Below are 11,260 nucleotides of genomic sequence, written 5' to 3'. Positions count from 1 at the left end.
TTTTTTTTTTTTTTTTTTTGGTCATTATTGTGAACAATAAACTTGAAATTGGGAACTGAAGGGCAGGTATTTATTTTCAGGTGATCATTGTCACTGCAATAGCCTTGAGGACCATTGGCCTCTGCTTGAAGAAACAGTTTTGGGTTAGTTGTTTTTCCTTGTTCAAAATATAGGTGGAAAGTAATGCCTTGTTAGAATTTTGAAAGAAACCTGATAGAGAAAGTCTTTATACTGATCTTGGATTCAAAAGAGAGCATTCAGAAGAGACAGACAAAACAAATGAAATTTCTTCCTTACTTTTGATGTGATAAAGCTTTTTATTGGATGGATTTGGAATTCCTGACCCTTATTTAGCATTCTTCTGTTTTGCTGAGTTCTTAGTATAGTTATAGAAGCTGTCTACAAATAATAAATGGGTTTCCTTCATTTGTCTTTTCCTTCTTTGCAGATTTGGAGAGTTTTGCCTGGCTCACCTGTTACTGAAGAGGAACCCTGTCATGTTCTTTCAGCACTTCATTGAGTGTATTTTTCACTTCAACAACTATGAGAAGCACGAGAAGTATAACAAATTCCCTCAGTCAGAGAGGTCAGTGAAGCAGCTTAGATGCTCTCCTTGTCTCAGTAAGAATTGGGTGAGGCTCAGGAGATGTTTGGCGGTTTTGAATGCAAGTTTGGACCAGGTCGTAATCTGGGCATATATTTTGACATCACTTTCCTTGGCAGGATAACATAAGAAAATTCAGTTGTAAGAACAGAGTCCAAAGGGGAATGTCTGTGAAGACATTCTCATTACTGTCCTGGAGCCTTTGGTACACAGCTTGTAGGATGCTATAAAAATGCTGTCTTAAATCCTTGTTTCCCACACTTTTACGCCCTAAAATTGTGCTGTTCTGCCACAGAGAGAAGCGGCTGTTTTCACTGAAAGGAAAGACAAACAAGGAGAGGCGAATGAAAATCTACAAATTTCTTCTAGAGCACTTCACAGATGAGCAGCGATTCAACATCACTTCTAAAATCTGCCTTAGTATTTTGGGTAGGCCTGGTGTTTTGGGGGTAAAATGTATGCTTAAAAAATGAAATACTGAGCCTGGTATGGTGGTGCATGCCTGTAATCCCAGCAACTCGGGAGTCTGAGGCAGGAGGATTTCAAGTTCAATGTTAGCCTCAGTAACTTAGTGAAGTCTTAAGCAATTTAGTAAGACCCAGTCTCAAAAGGAAAAAAGAAGAAAAAGAAGAAATGCTGTGTTGAAAATGAAATAGCAGTCCTGTGGCAAGTGGGCCAGTACTGTAGGAAGATTCGTCTTTTTGTTCACACTCCCTATCAGCTGTACTCCATGCAGACAGACCTCCCTCACAGCCCCAGATAACCCCCAGTTCTGTAAATTAACATGTTTCTCAGAAGCTGGTTTCTTGCGCTCTTTCTTAGCATGCTTCGCAGATGGCATCCTGCCCCTGGACATGGAAGCCAGTGAGTTACTCTCAGATACGTTTGAGGTCCTCAGCTCAAAGGAGATCAAGCTTTTAGCAATGAGAGCTAAACCAGATAAGGATCTCCTTATGGAAGAAGATGACATGGCCTTGGCAAACGTAGTCATGCAGGAAGCCCAGAAAAAGCTCATCTCCCAGGTGTGTGTGCACTTCTTCCTTCAGCAGACCTGCTCACACCTCTGGGCTTCCCCAATGATCTTGGTGGTGTTCTACTGGGGCCCTGCTCTCATTCTTACCAGAGGCTCTAACTCTTGCCCAGGTGATGATGATCTTTCAACAGGTTTCTAGCTCCAGTTTCTCTTGTGAGCCTGAGTTCAATTTCTCTCACCTATCTGGTTGTACCACAGGTGTCTCAAACTTATTCTGTCAAAACCAATTAGTCATTTCTTTTTCCTGATATTAGCCTCTTCCTTCTCCCAGTCTGTTGTAGAGAAGGGAACCATTGTCTACGAAATTATCCAAAGGGGAACTTGATGCTACAGCAGAATGCAGAGCAGGAGTCTGGTATGCCTGGCATGTGCTTGTTTGACCAGGGTGAAATTTGACTGACTTTGGGAAAGAGCTGAGTTTCCATAGTCCTTACCAGACCCTGAGTTCTTATGCCTATCTTGGATGGCCAATTTGTATTTCCCACCTGACTCCTAAAGGCTGTTGACCCTAAAGGAATAGACTTTTATCACCTCTTACTTGCTGAGAAATCCTTTTGGCTTAATCTTACAAATCTGTCTCTTTTGCATTTCCCCTGGTTCTGACTTTTTTTTTTTTTTTAATTCTGTGCCAAATCCAGTAGTTTTCTTAGCACAAAGGCTGTCTCTGGTTTCTGTCTGTCACAAGCTAAGCCCAAGTTGCTGCCAGAGCAGATTTTCTTTCAGTATAAATGTGATAATTTTATTCTCCTGCTTCAAATAACCTAGAGCCAGATAGACTGAATTGTGGCAGGAAACTTTTGGGGGAATGGATCATGAGTAAATTGTAGTATTGGTTGCTCAGTATATACTTCACCCAAAGCTCATGGAACTATTCTCTTAAAATAGGTAAATTTATTTTATAAACATTATATCTCACTAATGGCATCTTTAAAAACTACATCGATAGCTTCCCATTATCTTCAGAATTAAAAAAAAAAAAAAAAACCTGATTCTCCTTTAAGACTACAAAACTCTTAGTATGCCTGTCCCTGCCCTAACCGTTTCCTCCCTTATCACCTCTGGTCATTCCAATCCTCAGATATGAGATGTACTGCCTGCTATGTGCCTTTGACACTGGTTCTTCCGTCTGCAGCACCCAATCCACTCCACTCTCCCACCCACTTCTCATCCCCACACATCCTAAGTGTCATCTCTCAAAGAAGCCTCCAGTATACATTCCTGATTCCCACAAAACCTGACTCTTACTGAGATTTGGGATCACCACAAGCTCTGGGCACTCTCCTTTCACCCATGCTTACAAATCTGGCAGAGGCTTCCAATATTCATGTACAATGCTTCCCTCCTAGGCATCCTTCTCCATACATGAGTTTCTTAACACTGTGCACTTGGCACCTTGTACCATTTATCACAACACACACACACATACTGGTCTAGAAACAACCTGAGGGCAGGAATTTTGGACTTCATTTCTCTATCCTCAGAAGTTAGCTTTGTATCTGGGACATAAAATATGCTTGATGATACTCTAGGTCACATTGAAGACTATTGCTAAACTTATAATCTTATTAGATTCATTTTTATTATTAAATTGTTCATATTTATACCTATTTCCCTCCTATTTTAGGGACTTTGATAAGACTTTTTTTTTAATTGAGTATTTGCAAGCAAGAAATGTATACTAATGACTTTATGTGAAAACAAAAAGTATTTTTCAGGTTTAGAAGGGTAAATATTACATATGTGGACTACTATAATGAATACTTTTAATTCTAAGATTTATTGCAAAATATTTGATGCACTAATCAAGTATTACATAAGTACCTAGCACTTGTTAAAATGTTTGTCAAGTTATACAACATATTTCTTACTTTTTTTTTTTCCACTTAGGAAATATGAGTAGTTTTTATCCACCTCCTACTTTACAAACCTCCTGAGTATTTAGGGGTAATGTTTAAAAGAAGTCCAGAAAAAAAAAACTGTAGGTCCTATATATTCCCAGTATCATAATCAGAAGTCAAAAATAAACATTTAGTGTACTAGATTAAACATAATAAAAGAACTAGGTTAAGGAAAAGTTTTTATCTGACTTTCAGAAGTTTACACATTTAAAACATGTGTTTGTATTTCTGCAGGTTCAAAAGAGGAATTTCATAGAAAATATTATTCCGATTATCATCTCCCTGAAAACTCTGCTGGAGAAAAAAAAGATACCAGCTTTGCGAGAACTTATGAACTATCTCAGGGTAAATGGAGAACTTTAATTTTGTGGTTGTTTTCATCCCCTAACTCCAAGTTCTTTCCTTAGTGTCTTCTGCCAGTGTAACTGTCTGCAGTAATAATAAGACAAAATGCTACATAAAGAAGCAACCTTATTTTGGTCTGTTTAGAAATTTGCCTGCCAGACCAGTGTCTGCTGTGCAGCAAATGGGGAATTTTGACCAAAGGCTCCACTAAAGTTATTTCTTCCTTTTCTCATTCAGTCAAGTTTGTAAACAGCTGACTCACTGGGCTGAGCATATATATATCCCTGATGGGATTAGATTGCATTTCCAAGACTTTCTCTCCTGAGGTTAAGGACAGAGTCATCATTTTAGTTCATCCTGATGAAGGATGATGTGAAAGTTGGTTATGGTATTCAATGTGGGGTATTTGCCATTCACACTGCTGCAGACAGATGTGATCAGGAAATCACTGCCCTGTGGCAGCATGCACTTAGATGGGTAGGGGGCACCATTTGAGATGGACACCATTCCTGGGCTGGAGTTGCTATAGGAGAAGATTGGATCTGAGAAAAGGCAGGATATGTTTACTTAACAGGGCAGGCTGGCCTAAATGAGGCCTCAGACCTCAGACAAAATTGCTCAAAAATAAAAGCAGCAATTTTTCTTTTGATTTAGCAGAGTTATTCTGTTCACATCATGTATTTTTCTTCCTCAAATTTTATTTCCTGCCAGGTGTACTGGTGCATGCCTGTTATCCCAGCAGCTCGGGAGGCTGAGGCAGGAGGATCACAAGTTCAAAGCCAGCCTCCACAAAAGCAAGGCGCTAAGCAACTCAGTGAGACCCTGTCTCTAAATAAAATACAAAATAGGGCTGGAGATGTGAATCAGTGGTTGAGTTCCCCGAGTACAATCTCCAGTACCCAAAATAAAATAAAATAATATGTTTTTTCCTAAAACTGAAAAGAATACAATGAAATTACATTGAGAGAGAATTTCCAATTATTTTTGTTTTATCCTATTTTAAACCTCACTGATGGGGTGGAGTGGAGTTGCAAAGGTACTTACATCCTAAATATAGTACTTAAACATTTAAGAAAATCATGTCATTCTTTTATTTCTGAGCACTTGCCAGAGGACACCTTGCAGGGTTGCTTTATCATTATCTGTGGAATCTCCTCAAGGCAGCTGGAAAAGTTGATGGATATCCTTCTCTTTGTTAGGCTTCCCTCCTCGTTAGAGCTGTAGTGTATTTTTTTATTTCTCTAATAGTGCTAGGTGAAATAGTTTCTGTTAGCCAAGAGCCCTTGTTTCTAGCTACCATCGTTAAGACCCAAGAATGGTTTTACCCAGATGTGATAAAGGGTTTTCTGTAAAAAATCTTCAGAAAAAATGGGATTTGAACCTTAGTTGTAATCCCCTGTGTGGTAGTGGGGAAAGCTAATGTGGATGTATAAGCAGCTTGTAGGCTGCACAGCCTCCTATATTCTACTGCAAGGGTCTCTGAGCCTTTGCCATGTCTTTCTCTGATCAGGAACCTGGGTGATTGCCTGTTCTCTGGTGGATAGACAGGAAGATTCCTAAGAGAGCAGAAGGACTAGTTAATATATCACTTCATGATCACCTGCTTGTGTGGTCAGTATAATTATAGTTAGTGTTTTCTCAGAATATTCCATTATGTTAAGTAACTTGTTATTTACTATAATAGAAACAGTCTGCTGCCGTAATAGAAGTCTTACTGTCTCAGTTATTATTAATCAAGTTGTGTCTGAGAGGTTATTTCTTTTTAAAAAAAAATATTTATTTATTTGTTTTTTAGTTGTAGTGTTGGACACAATACCTTTCTTTTATTTATTTCTTTATATGTGGTGCTGAGGATTGAATTCAGGACTCACACATGGTAGGCGAGTGCTCTACTGCTGAGCCACCCCATCCCCGACAGGTTATTTTTTTATTCATGAAAACACTAAAGGATGGTTCTGGGTTCATTTTAGGAGGTGATGCAAGATTATCGGGATGAAATCAAAGATTTCTTTGCAGTTGACAAACAACTGGCATCAGAGCTTGAGTACGACATGAAGAAGTATAATGAACAGCTGGTCCAGGAGCAAAAACTGGTCAAAGAGGCCAGTGAGAACAGGATGACTGAAGGTGGTGACAGGACAGAAGCCATGCAGGTAGGTGGGAAGCCCACCATAGGTAGACCAGCCATCCAGGCTGCTCTCTGTGGGTTTTCCAATATTCCCCAAAATCCAGAAGTCAGTCAGAGTTGAATCTTGCCACTGTGTTCCTTTGCTAAATGTGATGGATCTACCAGTGGCTTGAGGACTCCCTGCCCACAGGCCTATCACAGGACCTTGCTGGGAAACCACAAGAATAGTTGGGAGAAATAGTTGTGTGAAAGCCCATAAGGCGAACTTGGGAAATTTATTTGATCTTTTATTACAGTGACTACTGACTCCTAGACATCTGTGAATCTTAGTATGTTGCAATCTTTGTTGCAGCTCCCTCTTTTAAAAGCATATTGTCCCTGGGGGGGGCACATCTGGGTTTAGCTGCTGCTCGCATTAGCAGCACAATATTCCCACTGCCTGAGGAATCTAGGCAGATATTGCATTAAAAAGTGATGAGGACAAAAAACTTCTTTTTTTTTTTTTTCTTTTCTTTAATGTCACAGCATCTCTGTATGGCAGCTTGCTGATAGTTCTCTGTTTTGAAGAGAAACTTGTACTTGCCCACGTCTGGTATATTTTAAAATAGATTACATATGGACTTGTTCATAACATATAAAGATTCCATTCATCTTCTCTAACAGGTTGCTCTGGAATTAGACACAATGCCAGTTCCTGATGGACAAGAAAATGCCACTGTATCCCCAGCCACAAGCAGGCCTACACCACCTGGGTCTAGCACTGGCCACACAATGACTTTGCCTCACACACCAGAAACCGGGCCTCTGAAGATGTTAATGCCCAAAGCCAGGTAGGGAGCCCACTGAGGCAGTGACAGGCCGAGTCTCATGATATTCTCAGAGGCGTCTCTTCTGTCCCATCAGGCATCAGCTTTGGGAGTCTTGTCACTGTGTTTGTTCTGACACCTTACTCCACACCCCTCCCTTGGAGACTGGAAAGAGAGTGGATGAGTGATGCATTTGAAAGGATGTGGGCAGAGATTGCAGTGTTTCACTGCCACCTACACTGTGGTCTGCACTGAGAGTCAGTGTCTGTGGCATTTTGTCCTCCACAGGCCAATGTCCCTGAGTACCATTGCAATCCTGAATTCTGTAAAGAAAGCTGTGGAATCGCATCGCAGTCGGAGCCTAGGAGTGTTGCCTTTCACTTTAAATTCTGGAAGCCCAGAAAACCCCTGCAGCCCTGGTAAGCCTTAGGGTTGGTGCCAGACTTAGAGCATGTGGCTTAAAAATAATCTACTTCTCATTCCTCTTTAAATTGTTTGTTTTCTTATTTTTAAAACAAATAACATTAAATGGGTAATTAGGATTATATATAAGAAAACAAGTATGTTTATGCTAAAAGGTTTGGGAAATAGAGTGAAATTTAAAACTCACCCACAGTAGAGAGGTATTTGGTCCTTCAGACTTTCTACTCCTCATACAAACACCTATGTTTTGTTTATAAAATTGGGATCGTAGTTTGCATTGCTTTATAACCTGCTTCCCTGCACACACTTGTAATAATATATAGTGAAAGTTTTTTTCATGAACTTGCAAAACTTTTCTCCCAGTAACTTTATAGCATTCAATATTTTGGAAAGATCAAAACATTTATTTATTATTGCCCTCTTGAAAGTATAGATGTTTTTCAAATTCTTGATGTAAGTAATGTCACAGTAAGTATCCTTGCACATATACCCTTGTATGTGGGTAATCCTTAAGATTAATTCCAGCCAAGGCTATGAATATTTGAAAAGTTTTAGTAGTATCGAACCATCCATAATCCGTGTCATATGGTGCACGAATGTCTTTTTCCTTGCTTAGGAACACTGGTTTTATAATTTTCCATTGTCTTTGCTAAGCTCTGTAAACCAAAAATGGTATGGTTTTAATTTCCATTTCTTGGAATCCTAGTGAGAATGAACATGTTTTTGTTCATTGTATCATTTATTTGTAGTACTTTCTGAATCATCTCTATGAGAACACTTTAAACATTAGTGATTTTAATTTTGCTATACATACCTTATGTTTTCTCATTTGCTTGTTTTGTTCTATGATATTGTGTTGGGTTTTTTGTTGTTATTTTTTTTTTAAACAGATAAGACTTTTCCATTTTATCCTAGCATCTTCCTACAGCTTGGAGCGAGAGTCTAATGGAGCTACTGACCATGTAACTAAACGAGCAATCAGCACCCCTGAGAGTAAGTAGCCAGTTTGAATAAGCTTGGCTTCTCCTGCTCTCTCCTACAGTCATGTATTTGATAGAGTTGTGCTAACATTCTTTCTCTTGAAAGATAGTTCTTGTAATTGGATAAAGCCTCTCCTGACAATTGGCCACATTGTAGTGCAATATTCAGACTGCTTCATTCTGAATATTTCACTACAATATTTAGGTGCCATATGCTTACTTAAGTGAGCACTGACTGATGGATTGTTGGATATTCTCCCCAATATTTGTATATGTGTTAACTCAGTTAAATCTCACAACAACCTATGAGGGATCCTGTGTGACAGATGTGAAGCTTGAGGCACAGCTAGTTCAGGTCACTGACCCAGACTGCACCATTTGTGGAGGCAGCCCTGTCACCACCTCCCTGCCTGGACAGCTATACTTGGTGTGTGAAGCTGGGCTGTCCTAGGGAAAGGTCAGAGGATAGCTCTGGCAGGTGCCTGGTATGTCATAGAGCTCCATTTCAGGGCAAACTGAGGCTGGCAGTCTAGTGTTGTGTCAAGGATTATATCCTACCTATGTTGAGAGCCTTTGTCTTCTCATTCCCCACTAGTTGCTCTTTCCTAATGTCCCATTCTTTTCATTTCAAAATAGAGGCGAGCAAGAAGAGTATTTTTCCCTCCAGTTTTTGTTTTATAACTTCTTATTGATTCAAACTCCATGAAAACCATTATTATGAGAAAATGATTATGCAGGTTGAGGATCTCTTATCCAAAAGTTTGGGGACAAGAAGTGTTTCAGATTTCAGATATTTTGGATTATGGAATATTTGTGTATACATAATGAGGTATCTTGGGAATGGGACCCAAGAGTAAGTAGAAAATTCATTTATGTCTCATATATACCTTGTATACATAACCTCAAAGTAATTTTATATAATATTTTTAGTGTGCCTGTGACCCATCTTAAGAGGTCACACATGTAATTTCCTACTTACTTTTCCATCAAAAAATATCAGGTTTTAGAAAATTCTAGATTTCCACTTTTCCGGCTGAGTACACTCAACCTATATTATAAGGAAACTGTTACTGTCCAAAATATGTACTGTCCTTTCCAAATGCTGCCTGATGTGTTTCTGTATGTCCCCACTTTATGCACCCAGCCATGTGAAGTCCCCTTGGATACTTGTACAAGCCATGTACAGGCTTCACATGCCATGTCTTCATCTGGAACCTTCAGACTAGAGCAGGCACCCCTCATGGCCCTCTGATCCTCTCAGCAGTGCTCATCACACTTCTGTCCATTTTCTCTCCAATCTTGCTAATTGTTTGCAAGCTTTTCTACTCCTGTCTCCACAAGACAGACCACAGAGCCTGGGACATGGGAGGTAATGTAGAGATCTATTCAGTGGCAGAACTGGGGGCTGAGCTCAAGCTTCTGATTCCAACCTCTGTGTCACCTCTTCAGCCCATCTTTGCAACCTCTGATCCTGGCATTAAGAGATGAGCATAGTGCTAAGATGTTCTGTGGTAGGAGAGCTACACAAGATTGGCCACTGTTTGTCACACCTGTAGTCACTTCACTTCTACTGCATACCTCCTGTGTCCTAGCTGCTTGCTTTTGATTGTATTAACCTGTGATACTGTGGTTTAGAATGTTTACAGGGTTATAGCTAGTTTTTACACAGGGCCCTCTTTTAAGGGAGATTCATGGATGACAGAATTCCCACCTTGCATCTCTCCTCAAACAACTGGATGACAGTCAGTGGGTAATGATGGCTTCCTGTATATTTCACATGTGTAATGTTATATATGTAAAATAACCAGCCTCTTTCAAAGAGAAAAAGTTTATATATGTTCTCGGTTCTTTTCCTGCCTCAGGGGTATCAGATGTGTCTATTTTGGTAGTTAGGTGCCATATTGCTGAAGAAACAGGAAGAATACATCTCATTTTAGTTATGCTTATCTCATGAGTCCCTGATTTCAGTCTTCATTTTGTTTCCTAGCAGCATTTGTTCCTCAGCAGTGAAACATGGCATGGTACATTAATGCCACTTTAATTTGCATGTGTAGACTCATCTCCACACTGAAAATAAGACTCAGGTGTCACTGGGTCAGGAGAGCACTTGCTATTTCTCCAGGCAGCAGAATGTAATGTTTCTATTGGTGCAACTTCTATTCATCTCTTTTGTGAAACAGGAGAAATGCTTAAAGAATGGTTTCCTATTAACTCTCCTTCTTGAGAGAATGTTATCAGAGACTAAGAGCACTCAGTGCTGATTCCAGCATGGTCTGGGAATACAAATTCTTTTGGTGACTCTAAAGTTTAGTTGGGTGACTGTTAGGAAGTGATCTCTACTCTGCAAAACCAGTAGGAAGAGGGCTGGGGATGTAGCTCAGTTGCTAAAGTGCTTGCCTCGCATTCATAAGGCCCTGGGTTCAATCCCTAGCACAAAAAAAAAAAAAAAAAAAAAAAACAGTAGGAAAATGACTACCCAGCTCAACCATTGTAGCCCACCAGTGGTGTTCACACAGTGGTTTTGCTAAGTGGAAAGGAATCATTTTCAGAGCTAGAGTTTTAACTAGAAATCTGTGGGGGATTTTAGCACGTCTCTCTCACTGCTTTAATAATGGAAGCAGCAAAGACCCTTCTGCCTTTGATTCTAAGGAGAGTGTACTGGGGATGTAAGAGCCATAACATAGATTCTTTTGTAAATATGGGAAACATATCACCTGGAATATAGAGATTTGTGAATGAGAAAAGTAATCTGTATGGAAGGGGAATTCCAGATGACAACACTGGAAAGAGAAAATTCACAGGAACAGAAAAAAGTGCTGAGCTACTTTAATGGAGGCACTGGAGATAGAATTTTCTGCCACTATTAATGAATTCTGAGTAGCACTCAGGTACATAGCACTGCAGTAGATTTTAGGACCCCAGACTAGGCTGGGTGTGGTGGTGTACACCTGTTATCCCATTTATTCAGGAGGCTGAAGCAGGAGGATGGTAAGTTCAAGGCAAACTTGAACTTACCATCCTCGTTAAGAGCAAAACTCTTGTC

The 11,260-nt window shown here is 39.8% G+C and overlaps 1 protein-coding gene across 4 annotated transcripts in view; it reads left to right on the top strand.

Annotated features, from left to right (window-relative positions):
- Ncapd3 (non-SMC condensin II complex subunit D3) overlaps positions 1-11,260 on the top strand; it is a 72,903-nt gene that overhangs the window by 59,110 nt on the left and 2,533 nt on the right. For all 4 annotated transcript variants that reach the window (XM_015499067.2, XM_048796230.1, XM_015499066.2 and 1 more), the window contains 8 exons: positions 449-586; positions 900-1,033; positions 1,427-1,626; positions 3,770-3,880; positions 5,851-6,033; positions 6,672-6,838; positions 7,103-7,233; positions 8,153-8,230. In XM_015499067.2, the coding sequence (XP_015354553.1) occupies positions 449-586; positions 900-1,033; positions 1,427-1,626; positions 3,770-3,880; positions 5,851-6,033; positions 6,672-6,838; positions 7,103-7,233; positions 8,153-8,230 (1,142 nt within the window). The remainder of the gene's footprint in view (positions 1-448; positions 587-899; positions 1,034-1,426; positions 1,627-3,769; positions 3,881-5,850; positions 6,034-6,671; positions 6,839-7,102; positions 7,234-8,152; positions 8,231-11,260) is intronic.

This window comes from Marmota marmota, unplaced genomic scaffold (assembly GCF_001458135.2).
Source record: "Marmota marmota marmota unplaced genomic scaffold, marMar, whole genome shotgun sequence".
NCBI classification, from domain to species: Eukaryota; Metazoa; Chordata; class Mammalia; order Rodentia; family Sciuridae; genus Marmota; species Marmota marmota.
The sequence above is the reverse complement of the archived record's forward strand: the minus strand, read 5'-3'. Positions and strand labels throughout refer to the sequence as shown.